General features: G+C 44.9%; 1 protein-coding gene across 2 annotated transcripts in view; it reads left to right on the top strand.

The window, feature by feature from the left end:
- Positions 1–23,068, top strand: part of znf423 (zinc finger protein 423) — a 136,648-nt gene that overhangs the window by 2,111 nt on the left and 111,469 nt on the right. For both annotated transcript variants that reach the window (XM_079269451.1, XM_079269450.1), the window contains exon 2: positions 19,004–19,066. In XM_079269451.1, coding sequence (XP_079125577.1) covers positions 19,004–19,066 — 63 coding nt within the window. The remainder of the gene's footprint in view (positions 1–19,003; positions 19,067–23,068) is intronic.

The raw sequence follows: 23,068 nt of genomic DNA, 5'->3' as shown, positions 1-23,068 counted from the left end.
CACATGAAGACCAACTGTGGGATTTATAGATTTATTTTACTGAAGTCCAAGAAAAATCTGAATTTATAGGATTCAAATTCTTATTTTAAAAAGCTGTAGGCCCTATTTTTTTTCTTCTTCACTAAGGCACCCTCAATTTCCCCCTATTACCATAAAATAGTATTCATAGCCGTGCATGGGTGAGTGGGCATCTTGCATGAGGGCATGTGGTGGCCTTGGCCTCCATGTTTGCTTTATGGGACCCAGATGGGCAACGGGACGGGTTGACCATGTGGTTGCCACCCCCTCCCCCGTTTCCTCCATCGTATAGGCTTCCCCTCTTTTTTTCTCTCTCGACTATCTGGGAAGCCGGCAGAATTGTGACAGTGGTTCAAAGTGCGTGTTTAGTTTGATTAGCAGCGTAGAGGCTACTTACACGATGCCACACGCGCCGTACTGTTATTGTGGTTGCTTTGAGATATGTGTGAGGTTGTAATATCTGTTACTGAATATGTGCAGGATAACTGACATGTTTTATAACACGTTGAGTCTCAGTTCGGTCCACAGAAGAGGGTTGTGAGTAAGAGGGATGCAGAATCCACATCCTCCTCAGGAATCTACTGTAAAGCTGGTTTCTGTTACAGCTCATCTTTATATCTATAATAAAAAATAAATAATGCTGTTTGTAGTTAATGACAATATTTGATGCTTTAAATCGACAGTGTACCCTATAAAGTGGAAATTTGGGGGAGCACTAAAAGAGAGGCCAAAATTATGAACATTTTTCATTTGCAAAGTATTTCAGAGAAATGACGAGGATACATAAACTGCTGTACGTCTTCTACGTGATCACTGTAACATGATCTGTTAAACAGAAAGGCTTCGCTGCAGTGATTGGAGGCCCTGGCTTTTGACGCTAAATGAGGAAATACAATTGATTCAGCTTTTAACCATATACATGTAAAAAACAACCCGATAAAAATAAATGGTTATCAGAGAGTGAACTTCAAAAACAAACAAGAACAATCAATTTATAATTATGCGAAATGGTGAAAAACAAGCAAATCCTCACAATTATTGAAGCTGTGACCAATGAGTGTTTTTTTAATTACTAAACGGTCCTGATCGATTTAATATTTTCTTGAAATCAACAAATCAATTGTTAATGGAGTCACTGTTTCAGCATTTGTTTAGAGCGGCATGAATATCTAGTTGACTTCCACTTCCTCAGTATGTGTAAGATGTTGCCTGAACCGCCCTCCCGCCCGTCGCGCCGGTGATGCTCGGTGCAGTTTGTCAGGGAACAAATCAGCTGCTGTGGACCAGTGAATCTGTCCACTGTGTGTGTGTGTGTGTGTGTGTCCGTGCTTATGCTCGCAACATCCACATTCTTGTATTTGTGTTTGCATGCATCACGGACGTGTGTGTGTGTGTGTGTGTGCGCGCGTGTCGCTAAGGCAGCCTGGTCTCAGCAGCCTGGATAACGAGGGCTTAGCTTTAGTCAGGCAGCCAAGCGAAGCAGAGCTGAGGCGGACGACCACCTCTCTGTGCGCGCGTGCAGCGAAGGTAACACAGCCCATGTCAAGCTCGCATAAGCACCATGTGTTTTCGTGGACGTGCACTCATGCACCTGTGTGTGTTTGTGCACATGCATGTTGCTATCTCCCCTCCACACCTTGCCCCACTGACAGCTTGGCAATACCTGGCATTGGGGGAAGATGGAGAGAGGGACGGAGGAGAGAAAGAGATGGAGGGTAAAGGGGAGAGAGAGGAGAGGGGTTTTGGGGCAGCACAGTGGCACACAGCGGGTGAGTGGGCAGGGGGGAGGGAGCGATGGAGACCAGGAAGAGGTGAGCATCACCGGGGGGATTATCTGTGTTTTCGTGTTCTTCTGTCTTTCACCTGGCATGCCAAAACAATAACAAAGAAGCACAAAGTCCCACCGTCGCCATATCCTGCTTCAGATTGATTCTGAGTCTGGAGAGGATTGTTTCTTTCTTTTTCTTTTTATTGCTACTTTATTTAGTCACAGTTTTCCTGAATAGGAAGATCTTGGAAAGGGTGATGCACTTGCCTATGACCCATACATTTAGTTTGTGTCGGATGACATTTACTGCCTTCACCTGACTTAAATCACAGATTACTTCAAATGTATCGCTATGCCAATAACAACCAAGTGTTAAATCACTGGAAGTTCGGTTTTTTTCCTCCTATTTGCTGAGATTGAGGGCACTGTGCTTCTTCCTCGGCTAGACTTTTTCTCGTGAAGACTGACTGTCATAGTTAATAACAGATCGCGTTTATTCTCTGTGTGTGTTCATCTTTGCAAAGGGTTTAACCTGAGCCAGGCCATATGACAGTTAATTATTCCAGCAAGAATTTGGCAATCATATCACATCCATACAGGGTCAGTAGTATACTGCTGTTAAAATAATTCAAATATATATATATATATATATATATATATACCGGTGTTCATGTTCATGTTTGAAATACAAAAATATGTTCAATGCATTGTACACAAAAACCTAAAGTATTATCAGGATGTTTGATGCTCCAGTCTTTAGCCACAACAAACAGCAGCATCAGTGTTGTTACTGCTCCTCTGATGTACTTGACCAGTCTAGCCTTTACAGTGATTAGGCCTTGTTAACAGTGGGGGGACTTGACTAATTGCAGTCTGTCAATTGAACACGGACTAATGACGCGATGATGGGCTATGAAACTAGCTGATGGGGTGAGGGAGAGAGAGAGAGAAAAAGGAGGGGGGAGCAGGGGGAAGAAATGAGAGAGCGCGGCTTCTCTCTTCTCAAAATATTATTTCAATGGATTAATCCGTTTTTAATGTGTGTCTTTAGCGAGGCGGCAGAAATCTCCTCTGTCTGCTCAGGCTGCCTCACTATCCTATCTCTCCCTCTCTCTCTCTCTCCCTCTCTCTCTCTCTCTCCCAGCTCTTAGCCCCTTGAGTCTCTCATGCATTATGTAGTGATGATTATTACTTAATTACATATTAATAAATCCGCTTCATTTGCAGGACATTAAACGGGAGTTGAGGGCATATGACAGAGAGACGGAGGAGAGCAGGGAAGATTTGAAAAGAGAGAGGGGGGGGGGGGACTTACTTTGTATCGTTTATTTGGTTTGTTTAGAGTCAGTGGAGCCAAATGAGGCCTTTGACCAGGAGGGAAAGACCAGGAAGTTCGGTTCGCTGTCGGTGTGTGTTGAGCCGAGCTCTTCAGGGCTAATGGCATCATTTTTTAAACTCAATCTCCTCTCTCTCTATCTCGCTCTCGCTCGCTCTCTCGCTCGCTCGCTCTCTCGCTCGCTCTCTCGCTCGCTCTCTCCATCCATATCTCTCGCTTTCACACACCAAAAGTTGGCGCCACATGTTTGACCAGATAGTTATTTACCTAAGTTATATGATGTATACACTGAATCGTATTTGTTGTGTGATACATTTCATTGTTCTGTAAGAAATTTGAGTGTAGAACTGTGTGTTAAGAAGTTATAATAGAAGTGTTTAATGATTCACATTTAAGAATTCATAATTAGTCATAATCATAAGTGTTTTGGAAATGCATAATTAAGATAAGCATAAAGGTGTTTTAGGATTAGTAGCTAGAAGTAGAATTTGAGACATGAAGCTTTTGCCAAAAGTTGCAAAGTCTTATCTTTTATATAGAATGTTTATCATAGAAGGGTTAAGCCATAACAGACAGCCATTGAATGTATTAAGAGCGAAGGGACAGAGAGGCTTTTAGACAGGCGATTATAGAGGGCACCTGGGTCCTGGGAGTTAGCCAATAGGAATTGTGATGGACAAAAGGGGAGGGGTTTCGAACTGCATGAGGGAGGTAATCAAGTCTCTTTCTCTTGTCTAGCGTTAAGCTTCCAGGTGACGGATGTGTCTCCTGAGAAGCTGGGAAGAGTTTTTTGCACGGGGCTAAATAGTTTAATATTCCATAGAAGTCGTGTACTTCACTGTATAATTGTATTTGCTTCAGTCGGATTAAATTCCTTTTAATTGTAAACCAGTTTCGGTAACGTTATTGCGATGCCGCGCTGCTGAAGACTGCAGCACCGCGTGCGTACAGGCGTGCTCTCACGGTGGGGCAGTTCTGGCCCTCACAGTTCTCGTACAATGCTTTGTGTTAACACAAGATTTACCACTAATGGATGAACGAACTTTGGATTATTTCTTCCATGAACAATGTTGTCGAGGACAAAGAGTTTGAAGAATGTGAAATAGTGCCCCGTCCCGCTCGATTGCGTGCACTTTGTTGTTGTGGCCAAACTGTTGTCACTATTGTTGGGAAATTAGGAGTCTCCACACATGGGTGGCAACTAAATTTCTTTCATTGTCAATCAAGCTGCCTGTTCTTCAAATTGGTTTTCTATTGTATAAAACCCAAAGATACTTCATTTACTATAATGTAAGATGAGGAAAAGCAGCAATTTATGCCCCCCAAAAATACTGTTGATCAAAATAGTTGGTAATAGTAATCAAATAATGGAATAATGCTTTCATCTGTCGTCTACCGTCTTACGTTTTAAACACTGGTTAGGGCTGCGTGATAATTCATGTAAGTATGTGATTTAAATGTAACAAGAGACTCTGGGATATAATTATTCATTGCCTGGAGTTAAAGTTATTGTCAATTAACTGCTCAAGACTTTAAAATTAACAACCGCCAACCCGCCAAATGTGGGTAAAAATTAATTGTGGTGGGAAATGTCAAGGCAAGGCAAGGCAAGGCAAGGCAAGGCAAGGCAAGTTTATTTGTATAGCACATTTCAACAACAAGGTAATTCAAAGTGCTTCACATAAAACCATTAAAAGCATCAAAACATAAGGCAAAAGAAAAGGAGATTTAAAAACAATTAAGAACATTCATTAAAACATTAAAAAACAGTACAAGAAATAAAATGCAGTAGTAAAATGCAGAAATGCAGGAAATTGATTAATATATGAATTGAATGTGGTTCAATTAAAGGCAGCAGCAAACAGAAAAGTCTTCAATCTTGATTTAAATGAGCTGAGGGTCTCAGCAGACCTGCAGCTTTCTGGGACTTTGTTCCAGATATGTGGAGCAGAAAAACTGAACGCTGCTTCTCCATGTTTAGTTCTGACTCTGGGAACAGAAAGTAGACCGGTCCCAGACGACCTGAGGGGTCGGGATGGTTCATAAGGTAGCAGCAGATCAGAAAGTCATGTGTGTAGCGACCGGCTTGCCCGAGTGCACTTGTGACTTTTGTGATAAGCGCAGAGGAACCTCGTATCATCCCAATATCTGACAGCAGCATCGGTCCAGAGTACAGTACAGTTAATCTGTCATTTCTCTTCGCCTTTCTCGCTCTTCTGTTTTTTTCTTCCTGCCTCTCTCTCCCCATCTGGCTTTACCATTAGAGTAGTTTAATGTCACGCGTTGGCGGGGCACTTTCATAGGGCGACTGGCTCTTATAAAACTCAGAGACCCTACACATCTGGTTTGGATTACTTGAAGACAACAACATGTCATTCTGCATGTGAGTGTATATGTTATGGAAGGCACCCTTTATGTCCTTCTTTCGTTTACTAACGCCAAATATTCGACAGCTTATCTCGTTTTTGTTTTCTTTGGAGCTACAAAGGTAGTAGTGCGTACAGTGTGCGTGCAGCCACATCCAGTAACTGCTGTATAAAAGCTTGTATTGGCTTTGCATTACAGCCTGCTGAACCATCAAATGGCTTTCCGAGAGCTTTGTTTGAAATTCCATTGACTTCTCAGCAGGGGGTGGATTCTAGTTTTTGGTAGTTTTTCTTTTTTTTTAATGGGACAAAACAAGCTAATGTAATTGGTGATCGGTGGAGCCCAGCAGTGTGAATGTAATTGGACTCCCGTTGATCTGCACTCAATTAGAACCAAATGACTACACAATTGAATGCTCGGAGTAGAACAGAAGTCAATAGAGTGGGTCGTTTTCACGGAAGACATTTTGACACGCGTCACAGTAGGACAAGCACAGGTCTACATAACATGAAGAATGTCTGATTCTGATTTAGCTTCTTCGGTTTCAGGGTCCTGGAAGTGTGCACGTTTGCCCACTGTCGCCCCCGTCACGGGACACGTAACGAGAATTAAGCCACCATTAAAGTAATTAGTCAGACCTGTTCTTTTCACACTGTGAAAAGCCAAAAATGTCTGCTGTGAAAAAGGCCAATTGAGTTCAGTCAAATTTATACTTTGGCTCGAAGTCTCAGACAAGCGCCTCAGGTAAAGAAGTGCACGTGTGTAATTGGGGATACGTGCTGTAGATGGTTAATGGTTTGATAAGTACCATTCCTTCATCAGCACTGAGCAGGGAGAATGAGGTTTTGTCTGAAATAATGGATGAGAGAAGGTCATATCATCTGGTAGGCTTGGTTAGGTTTTTATTGTATGGTGTGTGTGTGTGTGTGTGTGTGTGTGTGTGTGTGTGAGAGAGTGTGTGAACTCATCTGTGTGTCCAGAAGGGGTGAAGTCCCTCAGTGAGGTGTGTGTATGCCAATGACAACTCCTTATCAGCAGCCAGCCTGGTGTGGTTGTGCATGGACGTGTGTGTGTGTGTGTGTGTGTGTGTGTGTGTGTGTATGAGAGCAGGGCGTCATGGGCCACGACTGTGCCATTGTAGCGGCTTAGCTAGCTTCGTTTATCAGCTGCAAACTCACTGGACCTTAACACACACACACCCCTCTGGAGACGCACACACACAGCGTAGCTGAGCTCCATGCATGCCTATGGTCTCAGCTTTTAAGAAGAGAAAGATGATGCTGGTGTGACTATGTACATGCACACACACACACACACTTAGTCGATCCAGACCCTGCTTGCCAAGCCCGTATCCCCCCTCTACTAGATAGTCTCAGAGGACGTGGGCCCTTCTAAGTTTCCTACAAGGCTGAGTGTGTGTGTGTGTGTGTAAAAGCATCTCTCACAGTCTTTTACAAAGAGATTATGCTTGTTTCGTTCCACACTGACTGTTTGCCTGCAGTGTACTTCTCTCCATAGTTTGGGGTGTTTTTCCTGTGGTGTTTGTTGCATTAGTTGAACCTTATTACCCAACTACAGTATCAACTTCAGATGAACTTTATAACCATTAATTTCGATTTGCATGAAACGTATAAAAATGCTCGTGACAAGTTACCACAGCACAAAGTAAAGCAATTGTTCTAGGGCATTCTGAACGTGTTTGTCCTCGTTTATTGTCGTTCGTAAAGTTCTTTTAAATGGCTATGGCGGCTAACGGTGCTGACAGAGCTAACAGTGTTCACCTGAGGGGGAAGCGGGGGTCGGGTGCCGCGTTGACGCTGTTATCAACGTGAGACACTTTAAATAATAATGCATTGAAAATCCATCGTTGCTTTAAAAATGCAGGGCTATTTTAGGTTACGGGTTTATTAACTCTTTGGAAATACAAGGCTTTCACTGACAAGATTATGATGTGGATATTGCCAGGAGGCATCCATGTCTCTTATAAATGGTGTGGAACTGGTCTGGGAACAGGATTATTCTGGACTTAACTACAGACAATGCTTTGCCTTATTCAGCCCCATCTCCCCCTCTTCCCTCTTCCGCAGCCTCATGCATTTCATCCCGTCTACTTTGCCTTCTCCCTTCCTCCCTCCCCCCTTCCTTTTCCTGCCTATTCTGTACATTAAACATTAGTGGTGGGGGCAATTAGCGGTGCCCCTCTGCACACCTGGCTGATGCATAATATATTTATTGGGCCTCCCTCCCTTCCTCTCTCTGACACGCATACACACACTGCTGTTGATGAAAGGGTGACTTTTGGGAAATGGTAAATCTGTGTGTGTGTGTGTGTGTGTGTGTGAGCAACGAGGACTTCTCGAGCTTTATGCCCCCTGGTTTGACCCTCGCAAATCCTCCTAAGTTTGAGCTTCAGGCCAGGTCAAAAGTCACTGGTCTATTCAGGTTTTCAGATAAAATACTTGTTCTTTCGGATTCTTTTTTTTTTTGAGTCAGGTATTCAATTCCCCCTTTTTTCCCCAAGCAACTTAATTTGGCAAAGTAAGCCTCGTTCATAGAGCAAGACAACTAGGAAGACTTTTTTTCCTGTCTGTCCCGTCTTGACCCAGTGGCAAGAAAAACATGTTTGCGTTGCACACTTCTGCACATCATGGGATAGCATGATTGTCGACATCTCTCAACCAAACATACAGGGTTTCAGTCACTATATTGCAAGCCCGATGGCCCGCCGGGCCTAATGCTGCGTTCACACCGGTCGCGTTGATTTTTTGACGCACTGCAAAAAAGCGTCCAACGCACTGCAAAAAAGCGTCCAACGCGCCGCCGGTCGTGTTCACACCGGTCGCCGCAAAATCTCGTAGCGCCGGAGAGGGGGCGTGGTTTATCGTCCTGGAAGCCTCGATCTGGCCGCCATTGTTTTCCGCCGTCAACCATGACAGGAATAAGGACAATTGCTGCTTTGTACGTGTTGTGGAAGTCCCTCAAACATCGGAATGCCAAACGCCGTCATGTCTGGTTCATAATATTGTTCAGAGGAGCTCCGTGGATTGTATCGAGCTGTATTCACTGTGTCTAGCAAGCCACCGGTCGCTGTTTACTACAGCTGTAGGAACACAAAATAAACTGATTTGGCTGTGATTCAACGGCAATAAACCGACAAAAAGGGACTCCGAAATAACTACGTAATGATGCCGATTTGTACTTGTCTTCTCCGACAAAAAGGGACTCCGAAATAACTACGTAATGATACCGATTTGTAGGTTACTGGTCTTCTCAATGGAGCTCTGATGGATCGGTGCTAGGCTATGCTAACATCGTAGCAGCTCCACCAGCACTCAATAACGTCACGTAGACGTAAATACGGCAGCGTCTATTTATTGTTTGTACCGTATGGTTTACACACACACATGTATACACATAGTTTGGTCCGGTCTCTATTGATATGAGGTATCGTAGCGCTCTGGGTGAACACAGACGGCGACAGGATTTATTTCCTGATTCAACAACGGCAGGAAGCCAGTGACGACAGGGGGAGCAACTCAACGCTGATAGGCTATCGCGCCACAGCGTCACGCGATTATGTCGCTGAAGTTGAAAAATTTCAACTCGCGCGTTGGCGATTTTGCGGCGTCCAACGCGTCCACCGCGTCCACCGCACTGCAATAACGCGTCCAACGCGCCGCGGGATCGCAAAATCGAGGCGCGCCAGTCTCATCGCGTCTGTGCATAGACTTTGTATGTAATCTCGACGCGCGTCAAAAAATCAACGCGACCGGTGTGAACGCAGCATAAGCGTTGGGGAATTGTGTATTTTTAAGATATTTTGTGTGCTTACTGTTAGCCGGTGGCAGTGTGTGTGGTCTAGAGAGAGACAGAGAGAGAATGTGTGACAGTGAGTCTGAAGCAGTTACACCATAGCTGTGAACGTATCAGTGCAGTGTTTATCGGCGGTCGGTCAAGAAAGCATAAGTACCTTTAGCTTCACACGGGACACGAACAACTGGCTCCTGGGTGAAAGTCAACTTTTTTTTCCTGCCGACTGGGCTGTGCATGTCTACCAATTTTAATATGCACAGACTTTTAAGCACATGCTGCTTTGTCTGAATAAACAGCCTTTATTTTTTTCGATTCCTCCATTCAATCATTTTAAGACTTCCTACTTTGCTCCCTGTGCTTGCGCGCACACACACACACACACACACACACACACACACACACACACACCATGGACCCAGACGAATGTGCATTGTCCTTCAGAGTGTGGAGTCTTGAACAGAACAAGCTGCTTGTGTTGTGTTCCTTTTTCATTGGACACTCTGCCGGGTCTTTGTAGCGCGCCCCGCTATAGACCTACCAATGCTTCTTTTTAGTGCTCGAGTCTTCAGTTGGTTTTTCTAACTCCTTTCCATTCACCTCCCAGTCAAAAGGCACGGGCACCCCGCTGTGAGACAAACAATGGAGCAAGAGAAAGTGAGAGAGAGAGAGAGAGCAAGAGAGCAACAGTGAGAGAGAGAGAGCAAGAGTGAGAGAGAGAGACCATGCTGAATAAAGAAAGAACAGAAAGGGTGTGAATGTTCTCTTTTAAAGTGGCACTGTTCAGCAGTTCTTTAATTAGGCTGATACTGTGTGATAACACTTGGTAAATATTGTACGTGATTTTGGTCATTATAAAGTAACGTCTATGGTATTTTTCAACATTTGTTACGAGCTAATATGGATCAAACTGCTAACATAAATATCAACGTACACGAGTGTCTTGGGTGAAATGTATTCAGTGTGCGTGAGACGGCAGTACGGTAACCATCAGGCAAGCTAATATTAGTATTCTAGTCATCGTAGCAGAGTTGCTGAAATGAATTGAATGTGTTTAGGGAAAATGTTAAACCGCTTTGTTGGCATCATGTTCTCTTTCCTCTGCGTATTGTCAAGATTCATTTCGGGTAGACTCGCTGAAGTTAGGAGAGCGAGTGTGCTCCTCTGTGACCGCACAAGCAGGTTCAGAAAAAGTCGAGCAGACAGAGAATAAGAGATCACATGGTGAGATTAGTGTGTGTGTTGGTCAGTGCAGGCCAATTTTTAAAATGCAGAAGTACTGTCTGCCTTAGATTAAGAGTTGATAGGGAGTCTAGTCTCCTCCTCTCTTTTCTCCTCCTCTCCTCTTTTCTTCTCCTCTCCTCTTTTCTCCTCCTCTCCTCTCCTCTAAGATAATAGCTCTCAGTAGGAGAATGATATCTGTAAATACATTTCTTATTTATTTACCAAGGCCTCTTTTAGTTGTTGGCATGTTTAAAAGCATGTCACCTTTAGCTTTATCTTGTAATGAACTTCAGCACCTGGAAATCTCTCTGTTATTGTAGACTGCCCTGTCCTCAGTAGAGTTTCTAGATATTGATAACTGAGCACTTGGCTACAACCTTGTCTATGACGAAGTCACTCATATGTTTCTCCTGTAAGTTTTTATTTAATTTTTTATCCGTGGCACTAAAATCAGTTGCTAAGCAATATCGGCAAACATTTTGCGACGATTATTCATGAATTGTTACGCTGGAACCTAAACTTCTACCCTATGAAGTTATGTGGAGTTGACCCAATGCCGAATATGGGCTAATTATATGAATATTAAACACAAAAATCAATACAAATTGTGAAAAAGATCTATTTCGAAAGATGCAAATGACATTTTGTGTGTCGCACAGGATGCTTCATCATACATCCACTCAAACAAACAAACAGCCAGCCGCGCTCGGAGCGCACACACGCGCGCTGTGTGTATATTTTTCTTGTTACTCCCAGAAGGAGCGTGACGAGCAAGTTAATCTATCCGCCGGCGATGCGGCGTGACACAACGCTGTTTATTTCCCTTTTTCCTCTCCGTGTCACCGTCTCTCGCTCTTTCGCTCCCCTCCTGTGAAGCCTAATCAAGTTTGTATCAAGCTAAATAATGCCGTAGCGTGAAATTGGTGTCTTCAGTCAAAAAGCACTCCCCAGACTGTACTACAATTATGTACACCCCCCCCCCCCCCACACACACACACAGCCTCCAGCCCTCTCTGCTCTTGTTGCTCATGTTCTCTGTGATTGTGCACATGTGTAAATATGCATGCCCTATAAATGCTATTACCCATAATTCGTCTGAGATGTTTTTGACAAGATTTGAGTCTGTGTTCATTTTGGAGCTCAGTCTTCTAATGGTGGACTCGGTGCCTTTTATTTGACTTGTGTGTGTGTGTCCCAGTCTGTAATGGCGAGTGGAGGCTGCTGGGGGAACTTCTAGTTCAGTTATTTCTGGAGCCTTCCCCAGAGTTGAGGTACTCCAGAGGAATGTCCTCCCTCTCCTCCTCCTGCCCTCTCATTCTCTCCTCCTCCTTTCTCTCTCTCTCTCTCTCTCTCTCTCTCTCTCTCTCTCTCTCCTCGCTGCCCTCCTTCACCTCTCTACATTCACCTCTGGTGCTTTCATCTCTCCCTCCCCCTCTCCTCTCCTCCTCTGGTTTCCTTCTCCTCCCGACTTCTCGCTCCACTCTTTATGTCTTTCCATTTGTTCTCCTTTTACTCCTCACTCTCTTTCCTCTCCTCCCCACATCTCTTCTGCTTTCGATTCCTCTTCCCGCCACACTCTCTCTGACAGACAGAAAAACAAATGTCAGATCAGAGAGGCTCTTTAATCTCACGCTGTGTTGTTTGGCCCTGAACATCAACTCTGTGCTTGTGTGTGTGTGTAAAAATTAGAGTTCTTCTCCGACTGCGGTGAATCTGTTTATGTGATAATTAGCGGATCTTAGTTTCAAATGCTTGTGTGTGTTTCCTGTTTTTGTATACATATTGATTCATGCTCACATGCTTTTTTTGACACCTGTGATTTCATTCCCTTTGTTTCAGGCCTTGTCTTTCAGTCTTACATCAATACTCTTTTTTTAACACAAGCCTTTGGGATACATGTCGCGCAAAGCAAGAGAGCCTGCGTGTTTATGTTGTCGTACATTGCTTTGGGTAAGTTTTGGGGATGTTGGACAGCACAGCGTGGTGTAACACCACGATGACCTCATATTCAGTAAGAGACCAAAGAGGAGGTGTGAGGGGCAACAAGGGTGAAGAGAGGAGGGTAGATGGGATAGAAATACAGAGGGAAGAATGACCGGAAGACAAGGTAGTCATTGCTTTAGGTAAAAAAGAAAAACTAAGAGGACACAATCAGATGGAAACATTTTGGATCAAAAGAGAGGGAGGGAAAGGGAAAAAGGGATGAGAGAGACAGCAGAAAGAGAAAGATAGAGAGGGCGATGAAGCTTGTCCGCCAGGCTTTGTGTGGTTGTTCTTTTTCTCTGCCATCCATCTAAGCCCTCTGCTGCCTCTGTCCCTTCACACACACACACACACACACACACACACACACACACACACACACACACACACACACACACACACACACACTCACACTGTCCCAAACCCCAGACTAGCCTGATGTTTCTGGCCAGTGGCTCAGTGCTTGGGGTGTGTGTCTGCGTGTGTGTTTATGTATTTTAAGGCCGTTTTGTTCCGAATGCAGGCAGGCAGAGAGAGCGGTTTTACTGCTGATAAAAGTATTTGGTTAATCAGCTTCTGTCCCCGTCCCCTGGCTAGAAGTGCTTGCTTGTGCGCGTGTGTGTGTGTGTGTGTGTGTGTGCTTGACACAGGCCATTGAAGTTAGGGGGGCTCCCGGGGGGCGGGCTGGGGATGGAGATTGGCATCAGCCCTCGGCCAGTAGCGTCACAAAGTCGTTCCTGAGGGACAGGAAGGGCAGCCAATGAGAGAGTCCCTCTGGAGCTATCGGGAGAAAGCGGGTTGGGGAGGGGAGGTGGGGGCTAGGAAGTGGGTTGGAGCGGGGATGTGAGAGGAGGGAGGTAGAAAAAAGGAGTGTCTAGGATGAGAGAGAGAGAGAGAGTTGGATGACAATTACCCTCTTGACTTCTGTCCAGCGCCAGTTGTCAATCAGCCTGCCCCTCTGGGGAAAATAACCGGCGTATCATTGGCTACACTGACTCACATCCCGCCTCTCTGGGCCGCCTGGCCAATGCGTGATTGGCCACAGTGACCCGTTCGTCAAAGAGATCTGGGAACACCAGAGCCTTGGGAGTAAATGGCCCTGATAGCGTGCGTGCATGTGTTGTTTAGGAGGGGAAAAAAGACAAAGGGTTTTCTTATTGAGGCTATAAGTGCTTCCATGGGACAGAAGAGAAGGACAGACAAAGATAGAAGGGGAGCAAGTGGGAATGTGCTAGAAGAGGGGGGAATGCAGAGGGAGTTGTGGAGGACAGATGGACAAAAGGAGAGACAGAGGGACAAAAAAATACATTGAAAATGGGTGATGGCGAAGGATGGAGGGCGAGTTGTGGTCAGGGGAGAATCACTTAAGAGATGAAGGAAGAGAGGCAATTGTGAAAAATGACGACAGGTTATGGGTAATGAACAAGGGAAGACAGAAAAGAAAAGTAAAGGAGCGAGGGAAAATAGATGAGGTTGTAAGTACAGGAGGAAACAGATGGAGGTAGAGAAAGGAGACAGTGGGGAGAGAGATGCATTGTTGTACTGCTTTCCTGTAGTGTTTGTGTGTGTGTGTGTGTCTGTGTATATAATTATTCATGATTATGAACATCATGATGTGGAGGCATAACTTAAATGGCTTTTTTGAAGCTGTAGACTTGAGACTTGGGAAATCCGACATTGCAGATTATCATATTGGGACATGTTTAGCGTGTGCATATAAATGTGTGTGTGTGTGTCATCGCTGTAGACACCCTGGTATAATTGTGTGGCTGTCCAATGAACCATAGCAGCCCATTACAATGCAGACAGGGGTGTTGTGTAGTTTTGTGTTTCAACTTGATGTAACTTAATGTAAATGTGTTTGTGTGTGTGTGTGTGTGTGTGTGTGTGTTTGCATCTGGTTGTCTGTGTTGCCTGCAGGTGTGGTGGACACTGTTTATTGTGTGTTGCCTTGGCGTTGTATGTGTTTGCACAGAGTGGATAATGTGCTGCTCTTGTATGCCGCTTCAGTCGCACGCACACAAATAACTTAAGCCAACAACCAATGACCGATGTCTCTGTCCTTGTCTTAAGCTGTCGTGTCTCCAGCATAGTTCCATCTAAAAATAAAATAAATAACAAAACGCCACCTTGGTCTTTGTCTGTGACATTTCCACCATCTGTAGACCTCTCGCATCAATCTGTGGAATTTACCCAAGCTGCCAAATAAACACAAATAGTCCATGTTTATATTGTGAGACAGCATTCACTGTAGGAGAGCTTCTCCAAAACCATAGCAAGGAACGCCGCCTCCAAAGTGCACCCCACTGCCAGGGACATCACTTCTATACTGTTCTTATCGAACCACATTTGGTCTATTTGCTGAAACAAACATCTGAAACACATTTAATAGACTAAGATGTCTCAGGGGTCAACAAAAGCAACAGCAAAAACAAGGCTTAATTGTTGTGTGTTTGTTTGTGTGTGTGTGTGTGTGTATGGCTGTTTCCAGGGTTCCCAGTAGCATCTTGTTTGCTTTGTGTCACACACATATGTCGTGCTCTGGGGTTTGTGTTCGTGCCGAATTTGTGCAGTGTGTGTGTGTGTGTGTGAGAGAGATGTTGAGGCAGACTGTTTGATCTCCAGGCCTCTGTTGTCTCAATAATTATCGGCTTGCCTACACGTGCGCTACTTTTGCGTGCGCATATTTTTGCTTTAAAGCGGCCGTAGTTGCAGAAGCCGGGATGATGTCGCATGAAATGAATATCACAATTATTTGCGAATGAAACGGCAGATCAGCATTCGTTCTTAAAGTCCCTGCATGTCCACACAGGTGTTTTGATTTATTCTGTCTGATAAAGACGACGTCAGACTCCACATACAAAAAGCATGGTCAACAAAACCAACAGGAGAACAACAGAGATGTTAACGTAGCGCAGACTGTTCATCTCTGTGCAGTACAAACGGGTGAAAGCACCTGCGTTTGACACACCAGAGGACCGAGTACAGGTGCAGCTAATTAGAAGTGATTAATGGTTCACGCACCAACCAAAGACACGAAGCTACCGATGCAGAGGGCTTTTGTTCAGGCTTTGTTCGAGCTAAACACTGTTTAAGATCAGTTCCCTGCAGACCTCCTGAGCAACCTTTTGACAAATCAAATCACATCCGATATCGTCCCAAAAAATATGAAAACATCTCCCTGCAAAATGGGCAGTATTTTTTTCAAAATGTGTCATACGTTACATCCTTCAACTCCTTGTGTTAACCCGTATGAAACTCCGGCAGTGCTGTGAAACGTACTCATGGGGAACAAAGAGCTGCAGACACTGACACCTTGAATGCTGTATTTCCTTCAGATCTCTCTAAAGTACATTTCCTCCTCATGGTGTGAACTACACAGACGCACACGTACACACATCTCATTGAACTCTCTCTCTTTTCACTCGCACAGTATGTGCAGGCATGCTCCCCCCCCCCCCCCCCCCCCCAACCACCGACCCCGTGGTGTGTGCAGGGTTCACAGTAGCGGTGTGCGTGTCTCTGAGGGGGGGCAGAGAGAGGATAGGGGAATCTAGGAATCTAAATAAAGCCGTGTGTGCTCGGCTAATGAAACGTACTGTATTCCCTACAGTCTCATCAGGAAAAATGGAAAGTTGCCATACTAGGTCTTTGTACAACATCCCAAACTCCCCATAATTACCAAAAGAATTTGGTTTTATCATGATACCACCTTTTTTTTTTGGCAAGACCAGGGAAGCCTGGTTCAGGCGGAGTGTGGTCTCAGTGGGGGAACACTGCTTGCGACAAAGGAAAGCTTTTGATTGTGGTGTCTGTCCATATACGTTCTACAGATCCCTCTTTTCATGTCGGATTCTTCCTCCTCTAAAGCCAGTGGGGCAGTATAACATTGTCAGGCTGCTGAGATGCGTGTTGTGCTCTGAAACAGTGAACCACAATGGGCCTTGGAATTAGGATTGAATAATTCAACTTGAATACATCTGACTGCGTTTTTTCTGCTTGAAATGACTTGTAAACAAATGCATCAATGACACGTACACGTTTCATGTTGCCACGGTAATAGTATGATATATTAATCATACAACCCGACACATGGCTGGATTGCGGGCTAATATAGGTGTTTTGGGGGGTAAGCCCTTTTTTTATTATCCTAAAGGAAGTACTTTGTTTTACTTCTGGTTTTCTCTTCCCATACCTTCTCTCGTCTGTTTCTGTCTGCTGTGTTTGGCAGACGTGTTCGTCATGTTGGGAGGTCTCCAGCCGCACTGCAGACGCACAGCCTTCAAGTGAAAATCCTGTGTGGGTCCGTCTCGCGTGTGCGCTGTGCTGTGTGTGCATAGCGTGTTTGTCCAGGGATCCATCAGTCCGTTATTAGCCCACTGTGGTCCACATCTGGCCCTCCGAACCAGCTCCGGCCCCAGACTCTCAAAGTGATATTTCAGACTTGATCCATATGGCGACTCAGGTTTGTTTCTTCAGTTTTGTAGGAGGGGGGAGTCACTCCTTCTGATTTGTGGGTCAATCCAACATGCAACAGGCTGAAAGTGAACCCCGGGGCCACTGTTTTGAGATGGACTCAATGATGCTTCCTAACTACACCAAATGCACCAAACAATCTTCAGGGTCAGGAAAAAAAAAAAGGATTCAAGATGAAATCTGTTTCTGTTTGTTTCTAGACGGTGCTTTAGCATCTCATTCAGCGTTGTAGTGTAGGCGCGCTATGCCTTGCAGCACCTCTGTGTGTGTGAATGTATCTGTGTGTGTGTGTGTGTGTGCGAGACAGAAATTGATTTTATTTATATCGTCTTGTACATTTGCCTGGAAGTTATGGGAGGAGCAACACTAAGCTTGTGTGTGTTTTAGTGGTGTAGAATAAACAAATCTGTTGACTTTGCAGTAAATCAAGATTGTCCCCATTTGTTTTTGGAAGAAAAGCTTTGAGTTGTTGTTTTCATATCCATCCCAGCTCTACGGCCGTTTTAGGTCCATCGCTGTCGTTTTCTTTTTAGTGTCATGATTATGGTAATATGCTTGATTTCTTCCTGTCGTTCTTAAAAGCTTGAACATTAAAATTATATATCATATATATTCTATATTTGTTTACATTTTGGAAAAATGAAGTTTGCAGAATGAACTATTAACAGTTCTTTCTTCTTCTGCCGCTGCATTGGATGTACTGAAGGTTCGGAAGCGGTCCTGTCCCGCTACATGATGAGTCATGATTATTGCCGTTATTGATATTAAAGTCAGTTTAACTTTTTCAACGGCTGTGAAGAAAAAGACTCAGCCTACGGCCTCTGTTTGCATTGGATGTGATGAGCACGGGGAACTCGTTCACCAGCCCTGTGAAATGCTTCATTTGAATTTCACATGGAGGTATTCTGTGTTGTACGTATCTCCAGCAGGTTGTGCTCCTTTATATTTATTTAGGGAAGAAAATGCAAAGACAATGTATGAAGCAGAGGACATGTCATCGGCTTCTGATGTCTGTGTTTCAAACTTTCCTTTTACTTCTTCTCTTAAATCTCCTCCAGATCATTCATTTTATTTCTTGTCAAATCATATCTTTGTTACCAGATGTTGATCGAACTTTACGCACCAACACCAAGTTCTAACCGTCGACATTACCACCAGGGAAAACTGTGCCCCCCGGTCTTTGCACATGTACAGTATATTTGACACGGTGTGTACAAGTTGCCAGCATGGGGTTGAACTGAAACAAGGAGCATCTCAACTGCCTGTTATTCTTTTAAAGGAACACTTCGCTGATTCATGACTTGTTGTTTTCCTTTGAGCTCTTGGCTTCGCTTAACTGTGAGGATTGGGCCGCGTCACGGGGGAGCTGATGAGGATGTGGAGTGAGGAATATGAGGAGAGGTATGGAGGGGGGGGCACCGGGGAGAGCAGGATGAGAACCAGGATTCTGAGAGATCAGAGACGGGAGGCGAGTAAGTGAGAAGTGAGGAGTCGTGCGGTGGGAGAGGGGGTGTGTGCAGGAAACCCCATTGTGTGGTGGCTCCGGCCATTTCCTGTTTGTGTGCCAGCTGTACTTCCCTCCTTCCTGTTGTACCCAGGAAGTCGGTGTCACATTCCAGCTCTGATCAGCTCTGTGTCCGTGTGTCAGGGAGATCTCAGGACGTCGGCATTGTTAAAACCCGCCTGTTTGTTGCTTCCCTGCTCTATTTATATATTATTAATATTGTTGAATTGGGTCCCAAGTAGCTTGTTTTGTCCGACTAAAACCTAAACCTACTCGGTTCACTTTCACATAAGACAGAGGAAAGCAGAAAATCCTCACGATTCAGAGGCTACAACCAATTCATGTTTGGTATTTTACTCGTTGATTGATCTTCATCTCTTCACTCCTCCAGTGTAAAAGAGATGGAGCACGTTTTGGCTCGTGGTCTCGGGCCTTCGGTCGGGGCTCTGACCCTTCTCAGTGCAGTCTGACAATAAACATTTCATTTATCTTTCTCTCCCTCGTCTTTTCTCCTCAGCGGTGGAAGAAGGGGAGTCCTCAGAGTGTGGAGGGACCTGGGATGAATCAACCGTCCAGACAGGTTTGTGTGCAGAGACACACACACACACGGACACACACACACACACACACACACACACACACACACACACACACACACACACACACGGACAATGTAAGCATTTCAGCAAGCTGTCAGATCCACACAAGAGGCTTAAGTCTATACTGCACGTCTGACACACACACACACACACACACACAATTTGTAATATCAATTACACATGGTTTGTAATGGCCTGCTCCGAGGGATATCAAGGAGAAAAGATGGAGGGATGAAGTGAACATAGAGGCGTTCGGATGGAGGGATTTGTGAAAGTACTGGGAGAAAATAAAACCATATAAGCAAGAAAAAGGGGAGATTTGAAGAGAAAGGAACGAATGAGACATGAGAGGAAAGTGAAAAGAGACACTCGCTCGTCCCGGGAGTCTGACTGAATGGGAAGAGAGATGACAAAGGGGATATGTAGAGAGAAAGATGGGTGTAGGGGGGACAAGAGAGAGACTTGTGTGCTTTCTCGCTACTCTCTGTGGTCTGGTGATATCCTGGGAGGAAGTCGGAGAGATGGTTGGGTTCTTCTTTTCTTTTTGGTCTTCTCTTGGATTTTGTTTTCTCCAAACCAACTGCTTTATTCCTCCTTCTCTGTCTCTCCGATCCTCCCGTCTCTCTTGTTTCCACCCTGAGATGGAACTGTTAAATTATCCTCACTTGCCCTTTCGCCTTGATGGAAAAGGAACAACTGAAGTTCGTTTCTCAAGATAGATGGAAGGCACTTATATGGATTCACTGGGTGGGTTTTTATTCATCGTTGGACACGTGAGATTAGGCTTTGGGTGAGCCATACGTAACATGTGGTGATTAAAGAACGCGTTTTCATGAAAATAATAAGAACATAGTGCGTAATCAAACCACTCAGGACTTTCTTTAAGGCGGTGTTTTGAAACTGTCACTGTGACTTTATGAATTAAGAAAGGCACAAAGCTGCACATTATTCAGTCATTTATGTCTTTATTGACGGGCTCAGAAAGGATATGTGTTCTTGCATAAAGTGGAGTTCAGCAGATAAAAAGTACATAGAGTGTCTGTTTCAAGAGAATTTGCCTGATCCTGGTTCGGCTTTAGAATTCAGGTCAGCTAACAGAAGTTATCACAGCACCTGGTGACGTGATTAAGTGTTACTCTTTTCCCCCCCAACTAATTGTCTAAAATCCAAACATGTTCAGTTTCCTACCGTAGAAAACAAAGAAAAACAAAAAGTAAATAAGAAAAATTCAATTGTTGAAGTTGTTGCAGGTACATTTTCTGCGATTGATTAATGGACTCATTACAGATTTCAAATGACTGGACGAGATGAGTTCCAGAAGACGACACTGGCACAACCAGGCTGTTGTCATTTTCCACACTTGGTGAAGATCAAACTACACATTTTACAAACCATCGGCAGAAGCAGTTTGACTAGTGTGGTTGTTTGTCAGCTGCAGCTAGTTTTCTGCTCTGGTTTGCAGCCTATCAGAGGACAGTTAAACACTTCCTCTGACTGCATCCCAACAGGGAAGTAAGATACTGCTGAATGTGGTAAATATGCAGTTATCTCTCTCTCGCTCTCTCTCGCTCTCTCTCTCCCCCTCTCCTGCCTCGTCTCCCTTTCAGCTCTAGAGGGAGAGAAGGATAGGAAAGTATGACCCTTGGTGTGTCTGTGACGTACTCAGCCCTCCCATCCTTGCCCTCCCCCTCCTAAGACCCGTGCTAACTCTCCTCCAGGGGTGCTGTGTGTGTGTGTGTGTGTTAAGAGGGGTGCTGACTAAGGTCCTGGGTGGCTCACTAGAACTGCTGTGTGTGTCAGTTCCTGCAGGAAGCCAGAGTCCCATGACACACACACACCACACACACCTATCTCACTCTCTTCCTCCCATAAAAACATACTGTCCCATATTCCCTTACTCAGCCACTCTTTCAATTTTGATTTCACCATCAATTCCCTCTCCTAGCATCCTCCACATCACGTTCTCTTTCTATCTCTGCATGCTTGTCTCTTTCTGCCCTCCTAAATGTCTGTCTTTATTTCTGATTGTCTGTCTCTCTCTCGCTCTCTCTCTCTTCTTCCATCGCTAACCGTTTCTCATCTTAGAGTAAGTGTGTGCGATAGAGAGAAGAGGAAGGAGGACTGCTGCCTATCCCTTATTCAAGCAGATTAAAGAAGAAGAAAGACCTTGTTTCCTTTACTCCCTGGGAGATGGTGTCGACAAGGACGGGGTGAGAAAGGGGGAGAGAGAAAAAGAATGGAGAAGTGTACCTTCCCATGCTGCTATTAAATTCACAGACTTCCATCCCTCCTTCTCTGTCTCTCTTTCTCTCCCTGTCTCTCTATCTCTCTCTGTCTCTCTATCTCTCCCTGTCTCTCTCTCTCTCTCTCTCTCTTTCGCTTTCTCTGGAAAATGTGTGTTGAGTTTGGAAAGACCCACGGGAGGGAAGGCAGAGGGCGGTGGGAGGGTGACTCAAAGGGAATTGCACCCCCCCCCCCTCTTACATCTCCTCCTTTCCTTTCCTCCTCTTCCTCCCTCTCCCCCGGCCTTTCTGCCCCAGAGAGGAGCCCTCGGAGGTCAAATGTGCCACAACACCCTCCGCCTCTCTTTCCCTCTGCCCACGCCACCCCTTAGCGGGACTGAAAAACAACTCGTCCCCTTCCTCCCCTCGTTTCCTCTCCTGTTTCCTCGCTCCCCCAGTGTGCTGGGAGAAGAAAAACAGTGAAGGAAAGAAAGGAAATGACAGTTAAAGAATTGAACAGGGCAGGTAGCAGCAGAGCTGACAGTCTACTATAGACTACACACACACACACATGCACACGTATATACACACACTTTGTGTTTCTCTTGGACAACACACACAGAGACGCACACCGAGTCCCGTCCAGAAAGAGCAGTGAGTCATCATGGAAAAGGTTTGCCAGGTCCCCAAGCTGAAAGTGAGAAACTGAAACTTGCTGCATTATTGTTCTTCACAGCTTAAGTGCTGTGTGAATGTGAGCGTGTGTGCATATGTGTGTGTGTGTGTGTGTGTGTGTGTTTATGGGTGTGTGGAGACGCAGACATGGCCGGCCAGCCCAGAAAAGTTGCCTCTACCTCTCAGATGAATGTGTGTGTGTGTGTGTGTGTGTGTGTGTGTGTGTGTGTGTGTGTGTGTGTGTGTGTGTGTGTGTGTGTGTGTGTGTGTGTGTGTGTGTGTGTGTGTGTGTGTGTGTGTGTGTGTGTGTGTGTGTGTGTGTGTGTGTGTGTGAGCATAGCTGGATCAATTCAGTTTCCATTAATGTCATTTCCGTACAAAAGAAATATGTGAGTTGTGTTTTGCACGGTTCACATACTACATGTTCAACACCACACTCCTGTGTGTGTGTGTGTGTGTGTGTCCGTGTGCGCTTGTTGTTCTCCAGTATCTTCTGGGAGTAATTACCATTTCGACAAATGTCACCAAAGCGGTATTTCCTCTAGTGTCACGGCCCAGACTCTTCAACTACAGGTGAGAATGCACCTTATGCGCTGCGCGGCTGTAGTTCATGAGGACACGTGCACCACAGTGACGCGCTAAGTGAGATAAGTGTTTAAGACGAAAGACAAAAAGCATGTGTTCCAAATGAGGAGGTGAGACAATGAAGGGAGATTACAAGCTGGTTCACTGTAATATCTTGATGATGGCCAGAGCTGAGGAAAACAGGACACTGGGCCCTCTCCCTCCTCTTTCTCTTCCTCTCTCTTTTTCCCTCTTCCTCTACCCCTCTCTCGCCACTACCCTCTGGAGGTCCATAATGTAGTTTTAATTTCCCCAAGGCTACCACAGGAAAACAGTTCCTGTGTGTGTGTGAACTATTATTGCCTGCTTGTGACAGCGCATCTGTGTTTTTGTCTGTATTGCAGCATTTAAGCCCTTTGTTTGTGTGTCGGTGTCATTTTTGTGGGGATGTGTGCGTGTGCAGAAAAAATTCCAATAAGTGAGCAGCTGTTAACTTGTTTGTGATTATACTTTTCTGCCGAT

Source organism: Melanostigma gelatinosum, assembly GCF_949748355.1.
Source record: "Melanostigma gelatinosum genome assembly, chromosome: 1".
NCBI classification, from domain to species: Eukaryota; Metazoa; Chordata; class Actinopteri; order Perciformes; family Zoarcidae; genus Melanostigma; species Melanostigma gelatinosum.
The sequence above is the reverse complement of the archived record's forward strand: the minus strand, read 5'-3'. Positions and strand labels throughout refer to the sequence as shown.